This window comes from Zingiber officinale, chromosome 4B (assembly GCF_018446385.1).
Source record: "Zingiber officinale cultivar Zhangliang chromosome 4B, Zo_v1.1, whole genome shotgun sequence".
NCBI classification, from domain to species: Eukaryota; Viridiplantae; Streptophyta; class Magnoliopsida; order Zingiberales; family Zingiberaceae; genus Zingiber; species Zingiber officinale.
The window spans coordinates 109,759,379-109,776,375 of NC_055993.1; the positions used below are offsets into that span (position 1 = coordinate 109,759,379).

Genomic DNA, 16,997 nt, shown 5'->3' on the forward strand with positions numbered 1-16,997 from the left:
GATGCATGATTAAACATTTTATCTGAAAATATCCTTTATTTTTTTAATATTATTGTAATAACTATGGATAACTATTATAATAAATAGTTTTTATAATGTGCATGATTAAATATCCTTGATTTTAAAGACGATGCTTTTAATAAAAAAAATAAATCAAAAGATGCATGATTAAATATTTTATTTGAAAATATTCTTTATTTCAGTATTATTGTAATAACTATAGATAACTATTATAATAGGTAGCTATTATAAACTACTATGTAATTATTACAATGTTTAACATCTAAAATAACATTTATTATAGTATTATTAACAGTTACTTAATAACTTCTATATAATTGTATTTATCTAGTAGATTTTATAACGGTTTAAAATGATTTTAACTAATTTAAAATAATTTGGATGGAATTTAAATAATTTTAACAAGTTAATAAAGAATATTTTGATATAAATAGTATCTAAAATTTAGAATGTGAGATTTTAGGATTTATAATTTAATTATGACGGTGTAACAGCTCTTCAATAACTATTACAATTATGTATCAATTACTATTAAGTGATGTTGATAAAGTTAAAATGATTTTAATGAAATTTAAATAATTTTAATCAAATTAATAAAGAATATTTTTATATAATAATATTTTACATATAATAATTTTGATTATAATGAAAGATATGATTTTTCAAGTTGTAAGATTATCCACACCAATTTCTCTATCCAAAATATATAATTTAAGATTTAGGATAAAAAATTTACTTTATTAAATTTGGATATCCATTTTTCAATACATCATATATCAATTTCCCTATTTCTTCTCTCTCCTCTATAATGTTTAGGGAATGAAATTCATTCCCTAAATTTAGAGAAGTATTGTTCGTAAATGCATAATTTAGGAAATCGATAAGGTAGTTGATGTAAATATTTTTTAGCTACCTTATCCAAAATTTAAGGTAAAATTTTTGAATAGAGTATCTGATATGGATACTTTAAGAGTTACTTCAATGTATAAGAACTATTGAATAACTGCTATGCAACTATAATTGTATCTTAAATTTTAAATCTTAAAATTTTAAATTCTAAATTATAAACATTGTTATATAAAAATACTCATTTATAAATTCGATCAAAATTATTTAATTCGATAAAAATACTACATTGTATTCAGTGTTACATTGTAATAGTTACAATAGCACTGAAAATAAGAACTACTGCAGTCATTCTGGAATGAAGGATATTATTGTGATACAATATCTGGTAGGGTGTTCTTTTAATTTTAATTTTTTTTTTTTCGAAAGGGGCACCATAATTTGGAACGTTTTGCCCTTGGCATTGCATATGTTTGTTTAACAGTTTGACGAGATGGATCACTCCTTTGTTGATTGAATGTCCTCTGTGATGGCATGTCTGGACAAGATCTGGTTCGACAATATTAGATTTGCTGTTGCAGTTGAGATCCAGATCGTGCTGCTGGTATCACTGTTATTATTGTGGCGGATCTAGGAATTTAATCATGGAGGGACGGCCGCGTTCTGAGCACGACGATTTTTTTTTGAACAATTAATAATTTCTATGTAATTAAAAAATATTTTTTAAATAACTTGTATACAAGAGAAAAAGGTACAATATTATGAAAAGAAACTCGTACAATAATATTAAAATATTAAAGCAGTCTACTAACAAATACGTGACAATTGCATTCTTCGAGATTTCATGTTCTGAAAACATTGTAAAATTGGCTCATTGTCGACAGTATTAAAAACATCTTTCTCGATATAGACTACCAAACTATCATTCATCCATTCATCTTCAATCTTATTTCACAAATCTATTTTGATAATATTCATTGCCGAAAACACTCTTTCAACGGTTGCAGTAGCAACTGGAAGAAGTAAAGCTAGCTCAATCATCCGATAAACCAAAGGAAATACACGGTTCTTCATTGTTTCAATCATTTTCTTTGCAAGAGCTCCCAAATCTTAAATGTCTTCAAATCGTTCATCTGATCTGACATCATCAATATATGTTTCAAGCTCTTGTTCAATCAACATACGCTCATTCCAAGAAAAATCATCCTCATAAAAATGAGCTAGACGCACTAACTTCTGTACATCAAATCTAGAGAACGAGTTCCTAGGATCAAGGCATGACATATAAATCAACAAATCTGTAGTTGTTTCAGAGAAACGACTATCCATCTCCTGTAGAATAATATCGATAACCTACAATTTAAAAATCAAACAACAAAAGTAAAAATTAATAAATATGTTACTGTTTAAAAGAATTTAATTGAAGGTAAATAAAAAAAGAATTAAGAAGTTACCTCACAAAAGATTTCAACATGGAAGTAGTGATAAAAATTAACATTTTTTCCATCTCTCTTCAAACGACTACGGCTGTTGATGTTATCTGTTATATTAATTATTTCAATGAAATGAGTGTTACAAAACTTCTTCACATCCTCAAGTAAAATATTCCATCCAGAATCTCTCAACTTTTGCAATTTGGATTTCACATTATTGATCAAACGCATCGCATTCACAATATTTTGATCTTTCTCTTGTAGAACGGTTGACAAATGATTTGTGATTGCCAATATACGTTTCATCAATAGTAGAATAAACACAAATTCATACCTCTCCATTCTTTCAACCAAAGTTCTATTTAAACCCTTGGAAGAATGATCACCATCATCAATCAAATTTTGAAGAACCTCTATAACAGATGGCCACATTTGTTCAATACGACATAAAGTTGAATGATGAGACCCCCATCGTGTATCTCCATGTCTAGCTAGACTAGTTTCTTGGTTTAGTCCTCTACCTGAACTAATCTCTCCTCTTTCAAGAAGTTTAACTTTTCTGTCATGTTCAAGTTGTAGAAGTTTGTCGGCCCTTTTGCAAGATGATGCAGATGTGTTTACAATCGAACCAACAATCCACATGAAATCACAAACATATTGATTTGCTTGAGCAACAGCTACAACCACTAGCTGGAGTTGATGAGCAAAACAATGAACATACAATGCATACGGATTTTCTTTCATTATTAGTGACTTTAAGCCATTAAATTCCCCAGACATATTTGAAGCACCATCATATCCTTGACCCCTCAATCTCGCCATTGACAAACCATATTTAGCAAATAAAGAGTCGATTGCCTCCTTCAAACAAGCAGCTGTAGTTGTTGCAACATGAACTACAACCATAAATCGTTCAATCACCTCTCCATGTTTGTTCACATATCTAATAACAACTGCCATTTGCTCTTTCACTGAACAGTCACGAGCCTCATCAAGTAGTAAAGTGAACCACCTATCTCCAAGATCAGCTAGAATAACATTTGTGGTCTCAACTGTACAAGCATTCACCAATTGCTTTTGAATTTTTGGGGCAATCATTTGATTATTTCCAGGTGCATTCATTCCAACAACTGCCGCAACTTCTGGACACTCTGAGCTATACCATTTGAGCAATTCTAAAAACTTGCCTCTATTGGATGATGTCGAAGACTCATCATGTCCCCGAAAAGGCAATCCTTGTAACAACAAAAATCGAATTACTTTTAAAATGGAAGTCAAGCGTTTGCGATAAGCAACTTCAAGCTCATGTTTTCCCGATGAAAATGAATACTCCACACTTTGTCTTTGATTCTTGAAACCCTCAAACTGTATTCTTGCCTCATTGTGCGCACTACCAACTCCACCTACATGCTCATTGAATTTTTCAATTGTTTTTTTCCAATTAATAAAACCAGATCTCGTAAACACATCATCTCCTCCAAACCCTATATTACTAGGTCTAAAAAGATAACACCAGAAACAAAAGGCTGCATCCTTTGAAACACTATACTCCCACCAATCACGGTCTTTAAACCAAACCTCCCTGAAACATCTATTGTCTTTACCCATTTTTTTTCTTGGAAAATTATGGCCTCGAGGTTGACAAGGGCCCATAGCAACATATTCTTTTCGAATACGATCTCTATCACCAACATCATACTCTTCAATCAATTTTCGTAAACCAGGATCAGCAACAATTTCTACTTCACTACTCAGATTTTCAATATTTTCAAATAAAATTTGCGGAGGAGGTGGTGGTGGTTGTGGTGCAGGAGTAGACTCTTCATTCGGAACACTAGACGATTCAATTGAACTCCTAGGCCTCTTTGCAAAATATTTCAACATTTTCTACAAATTATAATGTATGGGAAAAAATTATCAACATAAAGTAATGTGAACAATTTAACAATAACACAATTAAATTATTTAACATCATTCATCGACACAATTCTTTTAAAAAAATAAAATTAATTTAGCATAAATTATCATTATTCACATATTACAATTAACTAACAGCTAATAAAAAAAACTAATTACATATTCAGAGTTTATAAAAAACTAAATTACAAATTATCCAATCATTAAATATACAAAATCTAAATTTTTAATTATCCAACAATCAAATATTAAAAACAACTAAACATTTAAACAATTAAAATTTTAAATTATTACTTGTATCATACATTGCAATCAAAAAATAATCAAACAATTATTAAAGAAATAAAATAAAATAAAATAAAATCTACTTACTTGAAGGATGAAGGTTGAAGGCCGAAGGCTGAAGGCCGAATCTTTGCCGCTTTGATCGGCAATCGGAAGAGAGGGAAAAATAACCTTTGGGCGCAGGACTTTACCGCTTTACTGCTTTGGTCGGCGCTTGGAGAGACAGAAGAAACAAAGGGCAAGATGTCAAGATCATAAGGTAAAGCCGTAAAAGTTTTGTGAGCGGTGGCGGAAACAAATCATAAGATAAAGCCGTAAAAATTTTGTGAGCGCGGCGGAAACAAAACAAAAATCGAGCAGAGATAAATAAAAGTATAAAAAATAAATATAGAATGAAAACGTGTCAAACAAAAAAAATTGAGGAAACCTTTGAAAGTGTGTTTACACATATAAACATTTGAAAGTGTGTTCACACATATAAAACCTAAACCTTTGAACGCGTTCACACATATTGAACGCATATAAAAAGCAACACGTTCACACCTATAAAAAGGTAAACATTTGAATTCACATTGTATAAAAAGGTAAACATTTGAACTCGCGTCAATGTGAACACGTGGCTGTATAAAAGGACATGTGGTTTACAATTAACAAAATGCACTATTCGTCTCTTCGGTGAGCCTGCGACTGTGATTTCTTCTCGTCACTGTGAAGAGTTTTTTTACCACCGACGCCCGATTTTTTTTTTCTGCGAGGTGACTGATCTGATCGAGGCACGACAACCAAAAATCGAACCACATATACTGGAGAATAATTAGAATATCGTTACTGCTGCACCATAGCCTACGGCTAAAATTGATCATGCTGCATGGTTAAAACACTTAGGCCTACAATTACCCAAGTGAAGTATGCCTTCACGGATTTATACAAGAAAATTGTCATTTAGCGACATATTTAGAGACGGAAATATAATTCCGTCTCTAATTAGAGACAGAAATATACTTTCGTCTCTATTTTCACCGTTTTAAATTTTAAAATGAGTTAATTCGTAAAGATTAGCGACAGGAATAAATTATCCGTTTCTAAATAAAGACGGATATTTTGATTCCATCTTTAATTAGGGAGAAAATATTTATTCTTTCACTATTCAAATAGGGAATTAAGCCCCACCAGGCGAATTAGAGATGGAATTAATAATTCCGTCGGCAGGGTTCTTCCACTTCGGCCGCTCCGTCTCCGTCTCCTGCATTTCCTCTCCTCCGGCGCTCGAATAGTTGTCGGCGCTGGACTCCGACTCGAGCTCCGTCTCCTGTATTTCTCTCCGTCTCCTTCGGTGTCCTCTCCTCCGATGCTCGAACAGTTGCCGCCGCTGGACTCCGACTTCGCTCAATGCAATCTTTTCGTCATCCTCGCCAACGAGCTTCTTCCTTGCAGAGTGTGCTCCGTCGCTGGTGATTTCTCTTTTCTCTTCAATCTCTCTTTTCCTTTCTTGACTTCCTCGTCCGGTCATCGAATCTCTGGCTGCTATTCCAGTAGGAGTAGCGGAAGTGCCACGACTTCCCCGTCTGGTCATCGAAGCTCAGCAGCATCCCTTTCACAAAGCAGCATCCCAGCAGCATCACGTCGCTGGTGATTTCTTTTTTCTCCTCAATCTCTCTTTTCCTTTCTTGTTTCTCCTCAAAACATAAAGGGGCTAGGATCCCTTGTACATCTTGAGTTAATAATATTATTTGCTTCCCCATTTGTCGAGAGTTGAGTTGTTTTGGTGGCACAATTTGTTCGTACTGCATCAAGTTGTATGAGAGACAAACTTTTAATTCGGTCTCTGGTACAAATATATGAACACATTCCCTCAAATACATGCTTCATTTTGCTGATTTTTCTGCTTGCAAACTCTTGTATTGCTTCTCTTTTATAGAAAAAATCTAATTGTGAAATTGATGTTTCTTTTGAGAAGGTTGTTTGTTGCTTTGAATTTGGCTGTCCTTCTAATTGTCAACCAAAATGAAAGAAACTTGTGCATTTTAGTAGAGGAGTGCATTTGTAGGTTTATAATTAGTTCTCATCAACGATGCACAAATATCCTAAAATAGTTCAACCTTATCATCGATAGTGATTTGTCATGATTTTGATTAATGAAGAAGTTATCCCTCAATGAAAATGATTAAATACATGTAATTGTCTATTGCTGCAATCATTCATTTATAGATATTCAGTTGTTTGAAAATTAGAACATGCGTGTATTTGATTTTCATTCTTGTAAAGTTAGACTGAAATTTAAAAAAAGATAATCAAAATACATATGAGAATATCATTGACTGGGACATAGATATAGCCTTAACCTAACCAAAGATGATCAAAATGGCCTTAGTATAGGGATATGAATATAGAAAGTCAATGAAAGGATTTACATTTCATATTGTAACTTCTAAAGCTTCCAGTAGCTAAAGCCAAAATAATATATTAAAGATAGATTAAAACTAGGCATACAAACAAATCTAATAATCCATGGATAGAAATCAAAAGGTAAGGACCAAGAGGAAATATGAAGAAATTTGAATAACTAAGAAAACAAGAAAGAGAAAGGATTGATGATGATTTAGAGATCAAAAAATAAAACACCATACGACTGTCACCTATTATGATATGATATTTTGATAACACCTATGAAATTGATTTAAAATTGTCTAAATGTGTATTTTTTTTATTTTTTTATTTAAATGTCAACTTCTTAATTATATACTTAATATTTTCTATTCATGACATGATTTTTGAATACATTGAATCATATGTGTAGTACCTCTATTATATTAATTGCATACTAAGTAATTGATCTTATGTTTATTAGGATACAATGTACTTGAACAAAGGATGTACAATAGATTAGAAAATGGATTTATCCGATATGAATATTTTGCTGGAGTTGAAGAGTTTGTGAACTTTGCGAAGAGTCATCCAGAATGTATGGATGGTGTCACGTTACGTTGTCCGTGTAATCATTTCAAATGTAGAAATAAAGCTTTTGTAATCACTCCTAGGTCCAGGGGTCGTCCCAGCACATCATCGAGTGCATCCGAATCATGTGCTAGAGTAGACACCTTAGAGAAAGAAAATGCAGGTTTGAAGACTCGACTCTCGAGCTTGGAGGCAAATTTTCAAGCAGAGCGGCAATCCCGATTGGATCTTGAGAAAATTGGGCAAGATATGCAGGCCTTCTTGGATCTAATGAGTGCAACACCGCATCATTTTGCCTCTCAGGAGACTCAAGACTCTAATAATCCTCCTGATCCGTAAATTGCCATAGGTATCTTGATGTTTAACTTTTTATTTTTTGGTTGTTCACTAATGAAACTATGTCTAACATTGTATTATATCTTTTCAGGAACGTTGATATCTATACGACACCATCATCATATATCCAATCTAGCACTCAGGTATGTAAAATAAATTCATAATATTAAATTTAATATGTTACTCATAATTGTGTATTAGTTTATTCTTTGTTTTATTAGTAATCTATCGTATTAACATTTTTGCAGGATTGATTACTACTCGCTAGCTTAGGATTGGATTTTCTTTGTTAGAAGGTGTTGTATTGTGTTTTTTAATTTCATATGTTATAGTACTATACAATCAGGTGTTTATGATTGGAGATGTTTGGATATTTATCTTTGTTTTTTAATTTAATATTTAGTTTTAGCTTTGTGCTTGGATTATTGTTATTGGAGATGTTATAGGAATGTAGTGTGCTTGGATTGAATATTTGGTTTGATATTTACATTCATATATTATTTTGTATTGTCATTGTCTAATTGTGTATGTATTGTGTTGTTTGAAAACCATCGTATGTGATGGTTTAGATTGATATGAAATGTAAACAAGGATAACTGCAGAAACCAAATTGTGCTGCTGAAATTTCCAGGTATTAGAGACGGAACTATAATTTTCCGTTGCTGAGTGACCTGAATTTGTCTGAAATATCGATACCTTGCGACGGAACATTTAAATTCCGTCTCTAATTAGAGACGAAACATAAAAAATCTGTCTCTAATTAGAGACGGAATATTAAATATTCGTCTCTAATTATAGACGGAATTTTAATATTCCGTCTCTAATTAGAGACGGACCATTAAACTTCTGTCTCTAATTAGAGACGGAATTTTAATATTCCGTCTCTAATTAGAGACAGAAACTAGAGATCAGATTCTATGGTTAGCGACTGATGATTAAATTTTCGTCGCTAAATTTTAGAGACGGAATATATATTCCATTACTAAATTTAGAGACGGAATATATATTCCGTCTCTAAATACGGTCAGCGACAAAACTCGTATCGACACAGTTATTCAGTCGCTAATCTAATTTAGCGACGGAAAAGCCCGTCTCTAATGTTGATTTTTTTTGCAGTGTTAGGTGAGATAGTAAACGGATGATAAATTTATCCAACGAATGAAGAATTTAATCATAGAATTAGGCGGGGTATAAATTTTTGTACTCTGCATAACTCACTCTCTCATCCATTTACCTCTTAATTATCATGATTTATCTCATTCGCGATGTCCTTTCATGAACTGATGGACGCTGAGGGTAAATGTAATCATCTTTTGCCCAGTTACCCATTAAGAGTCATGGACACAGACAATGTGGAAGTCCTATATATAACCTAGTTGTTAGAGTGTATACTAAAAGTTTAGCTTTTGTATAAACATAAAGAATCACAATGGTCAAATATCTACATTTATTTGTTAAATATAATTTGTTCAATTAATTTATATAGTAGACAACATGGTGTGTGGTGTCACACATAGAAGATCATGTTGTCGGTTCTTTATAAATTATAAACAGTTGCTCGCGACTAAAATGGAAAGGAATCAACCGTTGAAGTAGTCGTAGTGTAATTAAGTATTAGTTTATCTTAACTAATAAATTGCACTGATACACTCTAAGTCTATTGAGTAGGACCATTTTAGGTAAGTTCTTTTTGTACTGACTTTATAAAAGAACTAGACCTTAGTTATTATGGAAGTGTGTGCTCTTAATCCTAATATAATAACAAACACATATATTTAGTATTTATTTCTTTGACTTATCAATGAATGAGATTTAGCTCAATAAATCAATAAGCCTGATAAGTTGGGAAATGATATTACTTATAGTGTGTGTTGTTGATTATAGAAGGAAACTGTGTCCTAGTAATCTAGGTTGAGAATGACCCCAAGAGGAGCTCATAAGGATTGTCATGTTAAACCATGCAGGTGGACTTAGTCCGACATGACGATAAGGTTGAGTGGTACTACTCTTGGACTAAGATATTAATTAAGTGGACATTCATTATCTTAAACACAGGGAGACTAACACACTCATAATAAGAAGGAGCCCAAAATGTAATTTGGGATTGATGCGGTAGTTCAATAATAGTTCTTTAGTAGAATGAATTATTATTGATGAAATTAAGTTATGTGTTCGGGGCGAACACGGGATGCTTAATTTCATCGGGAGACCAAAACCAATTCCTCCTCTTGGTCCCTATCGTAGCCTCTTAATTATAGAGTACTATACCCACCTTCTTACCCATCCTATAGGGGCCGAGCAAGCTAGCTTGGAGTCCAAGTTAGGGCCAGCCAAAGGCATGGTTCATGGGTTCATGAGGTGGCCGACCCTAGCTTGAACCCAAGCTTAGGTGGCCGACCCTATTAAAATAAAAAGTAATTTTATTTTTTTAAATTTTTCTTATGTGGATTCCATGGTTTTAAAAGAGAGTTTAAAATTTAAATATTTCCTTTTATAACTTTCTACAAAAGATTAAGAAAAGATTTAAAATCTTTCCTTATTTGTAGATTGAAAAGTAGATTTTAATTTTGAGAAAACTTTCCTTTTTTAACCATGTTCATGATTTAAAAGAGAGTTTAAAAATTAAATATTCTCTTTTATTAGTTTCTACAAAAGATTAAGAAAAGATTTGATATCTTTCCTTATTTGTAGATTAAAAGGAGATTTTAATTTTTAGAGATAACTTTCCTTTTGGAAATCATCCACATGTTTAAAAGAAAGATTTTAATTTATAAAATTTGCTTTTTACAAATCACCTTGAAGGAAAAAAAATTATTGGAGAATTTTTTTTTAAAAATTTTCGGAAACAAATTAGGAAGTTTTAATTCTTGTGTGAATTAAATTTTCCTTAATTGAGATTAGAATAGTGGCCGACCATATGATTTAAGAAAAAGTTTTTAATTTTAATTAATTAAATTTTCCTTTTCATGGCAAAGGAATTAAGGAAGTTTTTATTAAAATTTCCTTATTTGCCAAGACCAAGGAATATAAAAGAAGGGGTAGAGGTGCCTTCATGGCTAACGACTCTATTCTTTTTCTTCCTCCCTCTCTTCCTTGGTGGTGTGGCCGGCCCCTCTTTTTCTCTCCTCTCCTTATTGTGGCCGAAACTTCTTCATTGGTGGAGTTCTCTTGGTGGCCGGATCAAGCAAGGAGAAGAAGGAGAGAAAGGAAACCTAGTCTCTAGCATCCCTTGAAGCATTGGTGGTGGCCGAACCTATCCATCAAGAAGGACTCTTGGTGGCCGAAACCTAGAAGGAAGAAGAAGGTGCTTGGTGGTTCTCATCTCGGAAGATCGTTGCCACACAACGTCCGAGGTTAGAAGAGGAATACGGTAGAAGATCAAGAGGTCATTAAAGTTCACAAAGAAAGGTATTACTAGTATTTATTTTCAGCATCATGCTAGTTTATTTTTCTTTGTATGAATTCCAAACACAAGAGGCATTAGATTTAGTTTTTCGAATTAGCTTTTCAAGTTTGTGTTTTCTTCTTTTTCGAATTTGTGATTCAATTGTTCTTTTTGGTTAACCTAGAGTTATTTAAGGAAATTAAATATTAACTTTCCTTAAAAGGCTTTGTCTAGGTGGTGGTAGTTGCTCCCATATCCAAGAAGGTCATGTGTCTCGCCATGCAGTCCTGGAAGCCAATTTTGAAAATTAATATTTAATGGAATTAAAAACATAGGTGGATTTGAATCAATAGTGTTAAGTTCCGCTTGCGATTCAAATCTAAACCATTAAGAACAGATAAGTTAAATTTGGAATCAATGATGTTAAGTTCCGTCTGCGATTCCTAATTTAACTTTTAAAGAACACAATAGGTTATTTAAGGAAAGGTTCGACACTTGTACAAAAATTTTTGTACAGTGGAACCGGTACGTTTCCTAGGACTAACTAACACTAGTCACACAGTTACCTTTTGGATATTGGCACATAGACATCTTCTCATTAAAGACATGTAAAGACATTGTACCTTCTATGAGCAAGTGCTAGAGACACAAAGCATTTATTCTTTGGATGTCCCCCGATTGTAGAATCAAGGAGTGACAACATATGAGATAAGAAATATTTACCTACTGATAGATGTTTAGAGTTTTCGAAAGATATTATTGTGGGAGTAGGTTGTTGATTAAGACTAGACATCTTCCTTGTTTTCTTTGATACACTTTATATGAAGGACTAGAAATAATAGTTTCTTTAATGAGTAGTTGGATAGTGATAAAATTTTTAGAAGTGCTTCGGGGGAGTGTATTATGATATGATATTGTATTAAACATGAATATTCCTAAATTCATATTTTGTGCATGATGCAGACGTAACTTAAGAACACATGAGTAATTAGGGAGGAAGAGAAGGGCAAAGTGATCCTTTTACATGTTAAGGGTTTTGATGGAGGCACTGTTCATCATTGAATGGGAGAGATGAGGGGGTGTTTTCCTGGGTATTTCTTCTCCACCGTCGAAGGCAGAAAGGAGAGGAGGAGGAAAGGACAAGACGCACACGTTGCCTCCGCCGCTCACCCAACCGATCAACGTCGCCTATTCTCCGTCACCGATGCTAGTGTCGCCATCTCTGCAGTCACTTCCCTTTCTCTCTCGTCGCCCACCGACAGCCGTCGACGACACAGAGGGTTCTTCCGCTGCTAGGAGGGTCGCACACGCCAAGGTCACCTTCACAGCCTCCGACATTCTTAGATGTTATGTGTCCTGGAATATTCATAGTCGTTGTCAACGAGCTCGTGTAGGGCATAGGCCTGTCTTGAGGGTGAAAAAGGTGACATCGATGTGGAGTGACCTTGAGGAAAGACAAAGTTAGGATCTGAGACCGAGACTAAAAAGATATTGGCATCTAATACTGAGAGAGGGTCTCGGCAATTGAAACTGAGACTGAGATGATGTCGGCAATTGAACCCAAGACTAAGAGACGTTACCGGGTCTTGGGGCTGAGCCACAAGGGGTGTTGGGATCAGGAGTTGAGACTAAGGGATGGTGCAGGGACCTTAGACTGAGGTAGAAGGGGTGTTGGGATCCAGAGCTGAGACTGAGAAATGATACAGGGACCTTCGGCTGAGCCAGAAGGGGTGTTCGGATCAGAAGCTGAGACTGAAAGATAGTGTAGGGACTTAAAAATGAGTCAAAATGGGTGTCAAGATTTGTGCTGAGATTGAGAGATGGTGTAGTTGAGACTAAGCGACAAGGGGTGTCAGGATTAGGAGTTGAAATTGAGAGATGGTGCAAGGACCTAAGACTGAGCCAAAAAAGGTGTCGGGACTAAGCCAAAAGGGGTATTGGGATCAAGAGCTGAGACTGAGAGATAGTGCATGGACTTGAGATTAAGCCAGAAGGGGTGCCAGGATATATGCCGACACATGGGCCATGATAATTAACTTGCCCTTGGTTAACTTTGTTAGACTCATTTGACTTAGCTTGAGTCTCTTTTATGAGAAGTTTGACTCGAATCTAGTGCATCTTGACTTTCCATGACTTTTTATCTTAAGAGACACGTAAAACTGCATAACTGCGGCGCATCAAAAACCTTACTGCTACACCATGCAATGGTAGATACATTTTCATAGATATTAGTTTATTCAGTTTCATTAGATTATGGCACAACAAAGTCATCAATGCTATCTAAAGCAGACAATATCTTCACAAATCAACAAACAAAAAGGTCGAATCATAGTAAAGCTCCAACATACTCAGCTATTGCATAGACAAATACATCAAGCCAAATCTTTATGATGGGCAAACAAACTAACAAAATTTATATATTTATAGCCAAATCTATGGTCGCTTCCTTATTCTTACTGTTGTCATGCATGTACAAAATATCAAGAGGATCAAGTTAGACATGCAAATTTGGTTCCTCTGGACTAGTTTCTATTACAATTTTGCTGCACCTGCAAATCTAAACTCTCATCGTAATTACATTTTGGGAACTCTTACACGAATTTTTTTCCACTGTCTTGTACCTTATAAGCCTCCTTAATTTCCCTCACTACACGGCTTGCGATCTCAGGAGTGAACATTCTAGGCAGGTTTACCTCGAGATCAATTTCAATGGCCTTGCTCTTGATCAAACTATCTCTTTTAACCAAAATGTCTTGATCCACTTCACTCAATAGCTTAGTTTTAACACATAAGCGCAACCATATTTGAACAATCTCCTTGCAAATCATATTGAGTTTGCCACGGATTATCTCTTCCAGCATGGTCTGTTCGCCGTCACCGCAGTTGATGTTAACTACAATTGCTGTGGGTGATAGGATACTGCGGACATAAAGAGAGGGTGACATGTAAGGTTGCACCTGTGGAAGTTTGGCAAGCACTTGCCTTTGTTTATCCAGATCGGTTTGATGGTAGAATTCATCAAGGTAGTCAGGGTGGAGGACGACATCCTTGCGTGGTATCAAGTCCAGGAGGAGAACGAGGGAGGTTGGGCTTCCTTGTATGAACTCCATAAGAAGGTGAGGAGCATCTGTGGAAGAATTAAGCGAGACAAACAAAGTGGCTATATTGAGAGCACCAGTAGGGATCTGGCAATGCAGCCATGATTCCAGTATGAAGTCTACCTGAACAAAATTCCAATAAAATGTGAATAAGACGCATTTTTTTGAGGTTTTGTGCCACTGATACATGATTATCTGTGTGAATTATCATCGGTATGACAAATCTCAGTCTCACAACTGGCTTGTTTTTAATTAAATAAATTCTCAAATTACAATAGTTTGAGCTTTGAATTCCTTTAGTGTGGCATATGATTAGAGCATCAAAATGAGAAGACTAATTTTTCAAAGCTTGACCATTTGAAATGCCGTTCATAATGATCATATCACTCCACCCTATACCCAAAATGTTTGTTCTTAAAGCATGCTACAAAGGGAATTCTAATCCATCTTCATCAAAACACAACAACCGAAGCTTAATTCTACAAACAGTGATTTCTATGAACAGATTAGAGTTTCTTTCAAAGAATTGTTTCTGAACAAAGTAAAAAAGAACTCAAGCTAAGTTGATCGTAACAGACTCATTCGAAACCTATTAAAACTTGTGCTGCAATTGGAATACACTAGAAATCTACTCTTTTGCTATATACACATCTTTTATCTTTGATAGAATCCGGCATTATTAAGCATGAGAAAAGAGAGAAATTGAGATAGATCACACAGAAATACTACTGCTACCGATCGAGTTTCACTTTTAAGCACATAGAAACTCATGGATCTATTATCTATATGAAGGAACGGAAAGAATGAAGACATAAGTGAAATGGTACCGTGGAATCGCGGCCACCGTATCGGATATCGAGGGCGCCATGGGCCGACCCGGACGGATTTTGGTAGGACAGGACGTCGGAGGGCACGGTGGAGGGGAGGAGCTGCGGCCCGAGCCCGGTCTCCACTATGGAGAGGACTTCCACCATCAGATCCCGCTGCGCCGGCGGTAGGTAGGGGAACTCCGCCACGGGAGGCGGAGGGGAGTTCATCGATGCGTGGACCCGAATGGATCTGCTCTTGCAACTTGCGACCGCGACGGCAGAGCCCGAACGAGGAAGAAGAGGCGAAAGGAGACAACGGACGGCCAAGGAAGACATTGTTTACTCCTCTGTGGATAATTCATTTGCAAACTTGAATCAATTTCAAAACACGTGTGTGGACTTAAATTACACGTGTGTGGATAATTAATTTATATTTTCCCTTGAAAATTTTAATGTTAAGATGTAATAAATATACAAATTTATTACATTTTTATTTTGTTAAACTTCAATTAATATGTAAACTATGATATATTATAAATATTAATTAATAAAATTTAAATTATTAACATTAGTCAAGCCGCAAGCATGATCATGGGCCAAACGGACCTACGCCCATGCCAGACCAAGTAATGTGATGGCACATGTCTAAGGGGACGTATCCTTTAAATTCGTAGCAAGAGTCCTTTATTGGTGGGATCTCAAAAGATCAATTCAATCAATTTTTAAAATTTTAAATTCAATTAAACCCATTAAATAGAATATGTATCAATCAATTAATATATCATGAATAATCGACTATTGTTTCCCGATGTCAAATTAATTAAATTAATTAGAGGATAATAAATTTATTATAATAAATAAGAGATGAATTTTTAAATGAGTACATCTAAAATTCCACCACTTAACTACTGATTATAATTGATCCTATAATCTTTATAATCTAGCGACGGAGTAAGAGAAACACGAGCTTCAACACTTTTTGGTATAATGAATTATCGGCTGTATCACTGAATGCCGTCATCAATTTACTGTGATATCACTTATTAAAAAAGACAATTAATTTGATAATCGTTTATCAAATTTATATTGATACGATTGATTAATAAAATTCAATCAATTCGGTTGGTAAATCATCCCATCCAGAAGTTAAGAAGATACGACTATTAATGATGTGATTGGAATGAAAATTAAGTCGGTGTGACTTTAAGAAAGTGAGAATGATGAACTTTCTTCTATATTAACTGAGTCACTAGACCTCCCTAAAAGAGAAGATCGAAGGTGTCCGAAAATCTCCGATCAATGGTGCCTATAAGGTTGTTAGAAAATAGACTGGGAACTGTCCCGGTCTAGCGCTCTGATACTCAAGTTAGTCTTCGGTAATATAAATGAAAAAAGATAAACAATATTATAATGAAATGACTAAATGTAAAGCGTACTAGGCCCGCAAGTGCAAACCCGAAGCGGCACAGAGCCGGAGGATGACATGGAGCCAAAGACAGAGGCGGCGCGGAACCCGGGGGTGACACAGAGCCGGAGGATATCACGGAGCCTGAATACGACAACCGCACGTAGGTCGTAATATGACAGCGACACATAAGCCAGAATATGACAACAACACACAGGTCGGAAGGCGCAAAGGCCGGAAACATAGCCTCAGCTTGAAAGTCAGAATACAATATTGGCTCAAAGGGCGGAACATAACATGTCAGATCGAATCACAATGGCAACGAGGGCTCGGATTCCCGATCAATGATAAAGGCTAGAAGTACCAAGGGAGTGCGCGACGATGGAAGCTAGAAGGCTCGATCGGCACCAAAAGCCTATGACTTTGGTGGATCCGCACCGACAGCGGAGGTTTATACCAGATTGATAGGGGAGGCTACTAGCAACACTGACTGAAGGCCAGCTTAGC

The 16,997-nt window shown here is 35.1% G+C and overlaps 2 protein-coding genes across 3 annotated transcripts; both read right to left on the reverse strand.

Annotated features, from left to right (window-relative positions):
* Positions 1-1,977: 1,977 nt before the first annotated feature.
* Positions 1,978-6,075, reverse strand: LOC121978526 (zinc finger MYM-type protein 1-like). Its single transcript, XM_042530862.1, has 3 exons — positions 5,673-6,075; positions 2,364-4,000; positions 1,978-2,220 (listed from the first exon to the last, which is right to left on the reverse strand). The coding sequence occupies exons 1-3, from the start codon at positions 6,073-6,075 to the stop codon at positions 1,978-1,980; spliced, it is 2,283 nt and encodes a 760-aa protein (XP_042386796.1).
* A 7,597-nt stretch (positions 6,076-13,672) lies between these two features.
* Positions 13,673-15,446, reverse strand: LOC121976029 (red chlorophyll catabolite reductase-like). Of its 2 annotated transcripts, XM_042528011.1 has the most exons (3): positions 15,104-15,446; positions 14,136-14,399; positions 13,673-14,042 (listed from the first exon to the last, which is right to left on the reverse strand). In XM_042528011.1, exons 1-3 carry the CDS (start codon positions 15,419-15,421, stop codon positions 13,770-13,772), a joined length of 855 nt encoding a protein of 284 aa, XP_042383945.1. In that variant the 5' UTR covers positions 15,422-15,446; the 3' UTR covers positions 13,673-13,769. The 2 variants fall into 2 exon arrangements, with proteins under 2 accessions (XP_042383945.1, XP_042383944.1); XM_042528010.1 differs by having other exon boundaries at positions 13,673-14,399.
* Positions 15,447-16,997: the final 1,551 nt, after the last annotated feature.

What these genes read in the sequence shown, in the direction of transcription:
- LOC121978526 (XM_042530862.1), bottom strand. Translation starts at nt 6,075, where the DNA reads ATGACCAGACGGGGAAGTCGTGGCACTTCCGCTACTCCTACTGGAATA. An exon ending in TTCCATCTCTAATTCGCCTG is followed by an intron (nt 4,001 to 5,672) that starts GTGGGGCTTAAT and finishes AATTGATTGAAG; the next exon opens with AGTATGATGTTGGTGATAGA. An exon ending in TGAAGAGAGATGGAAAAAAT is followed by an intron (nt 2,221 to 2,363) that starts GTTAATTTTTAT and finishes TTTAAATTGTAG; the next exon opens with GTTATCGATATTATTCTACA.
- LOC121976029 (XM_042528010.1), bottom strand. Translation starts at nt 15,421, where the DNA reads ATGTCTTCCTTGGCCGTCCGTTGTCTCCTTTCGCCTCTTCTTCCTCGT. An exon ending in ACGGTGGCCGCGATTCCACG is followed by an intron (nt 14,400 to 15,103) that starts GTACCATTTCAC and finishes AATTTTGTTCAG; the next exon opens with GTAGACTTCATACTGGAATC.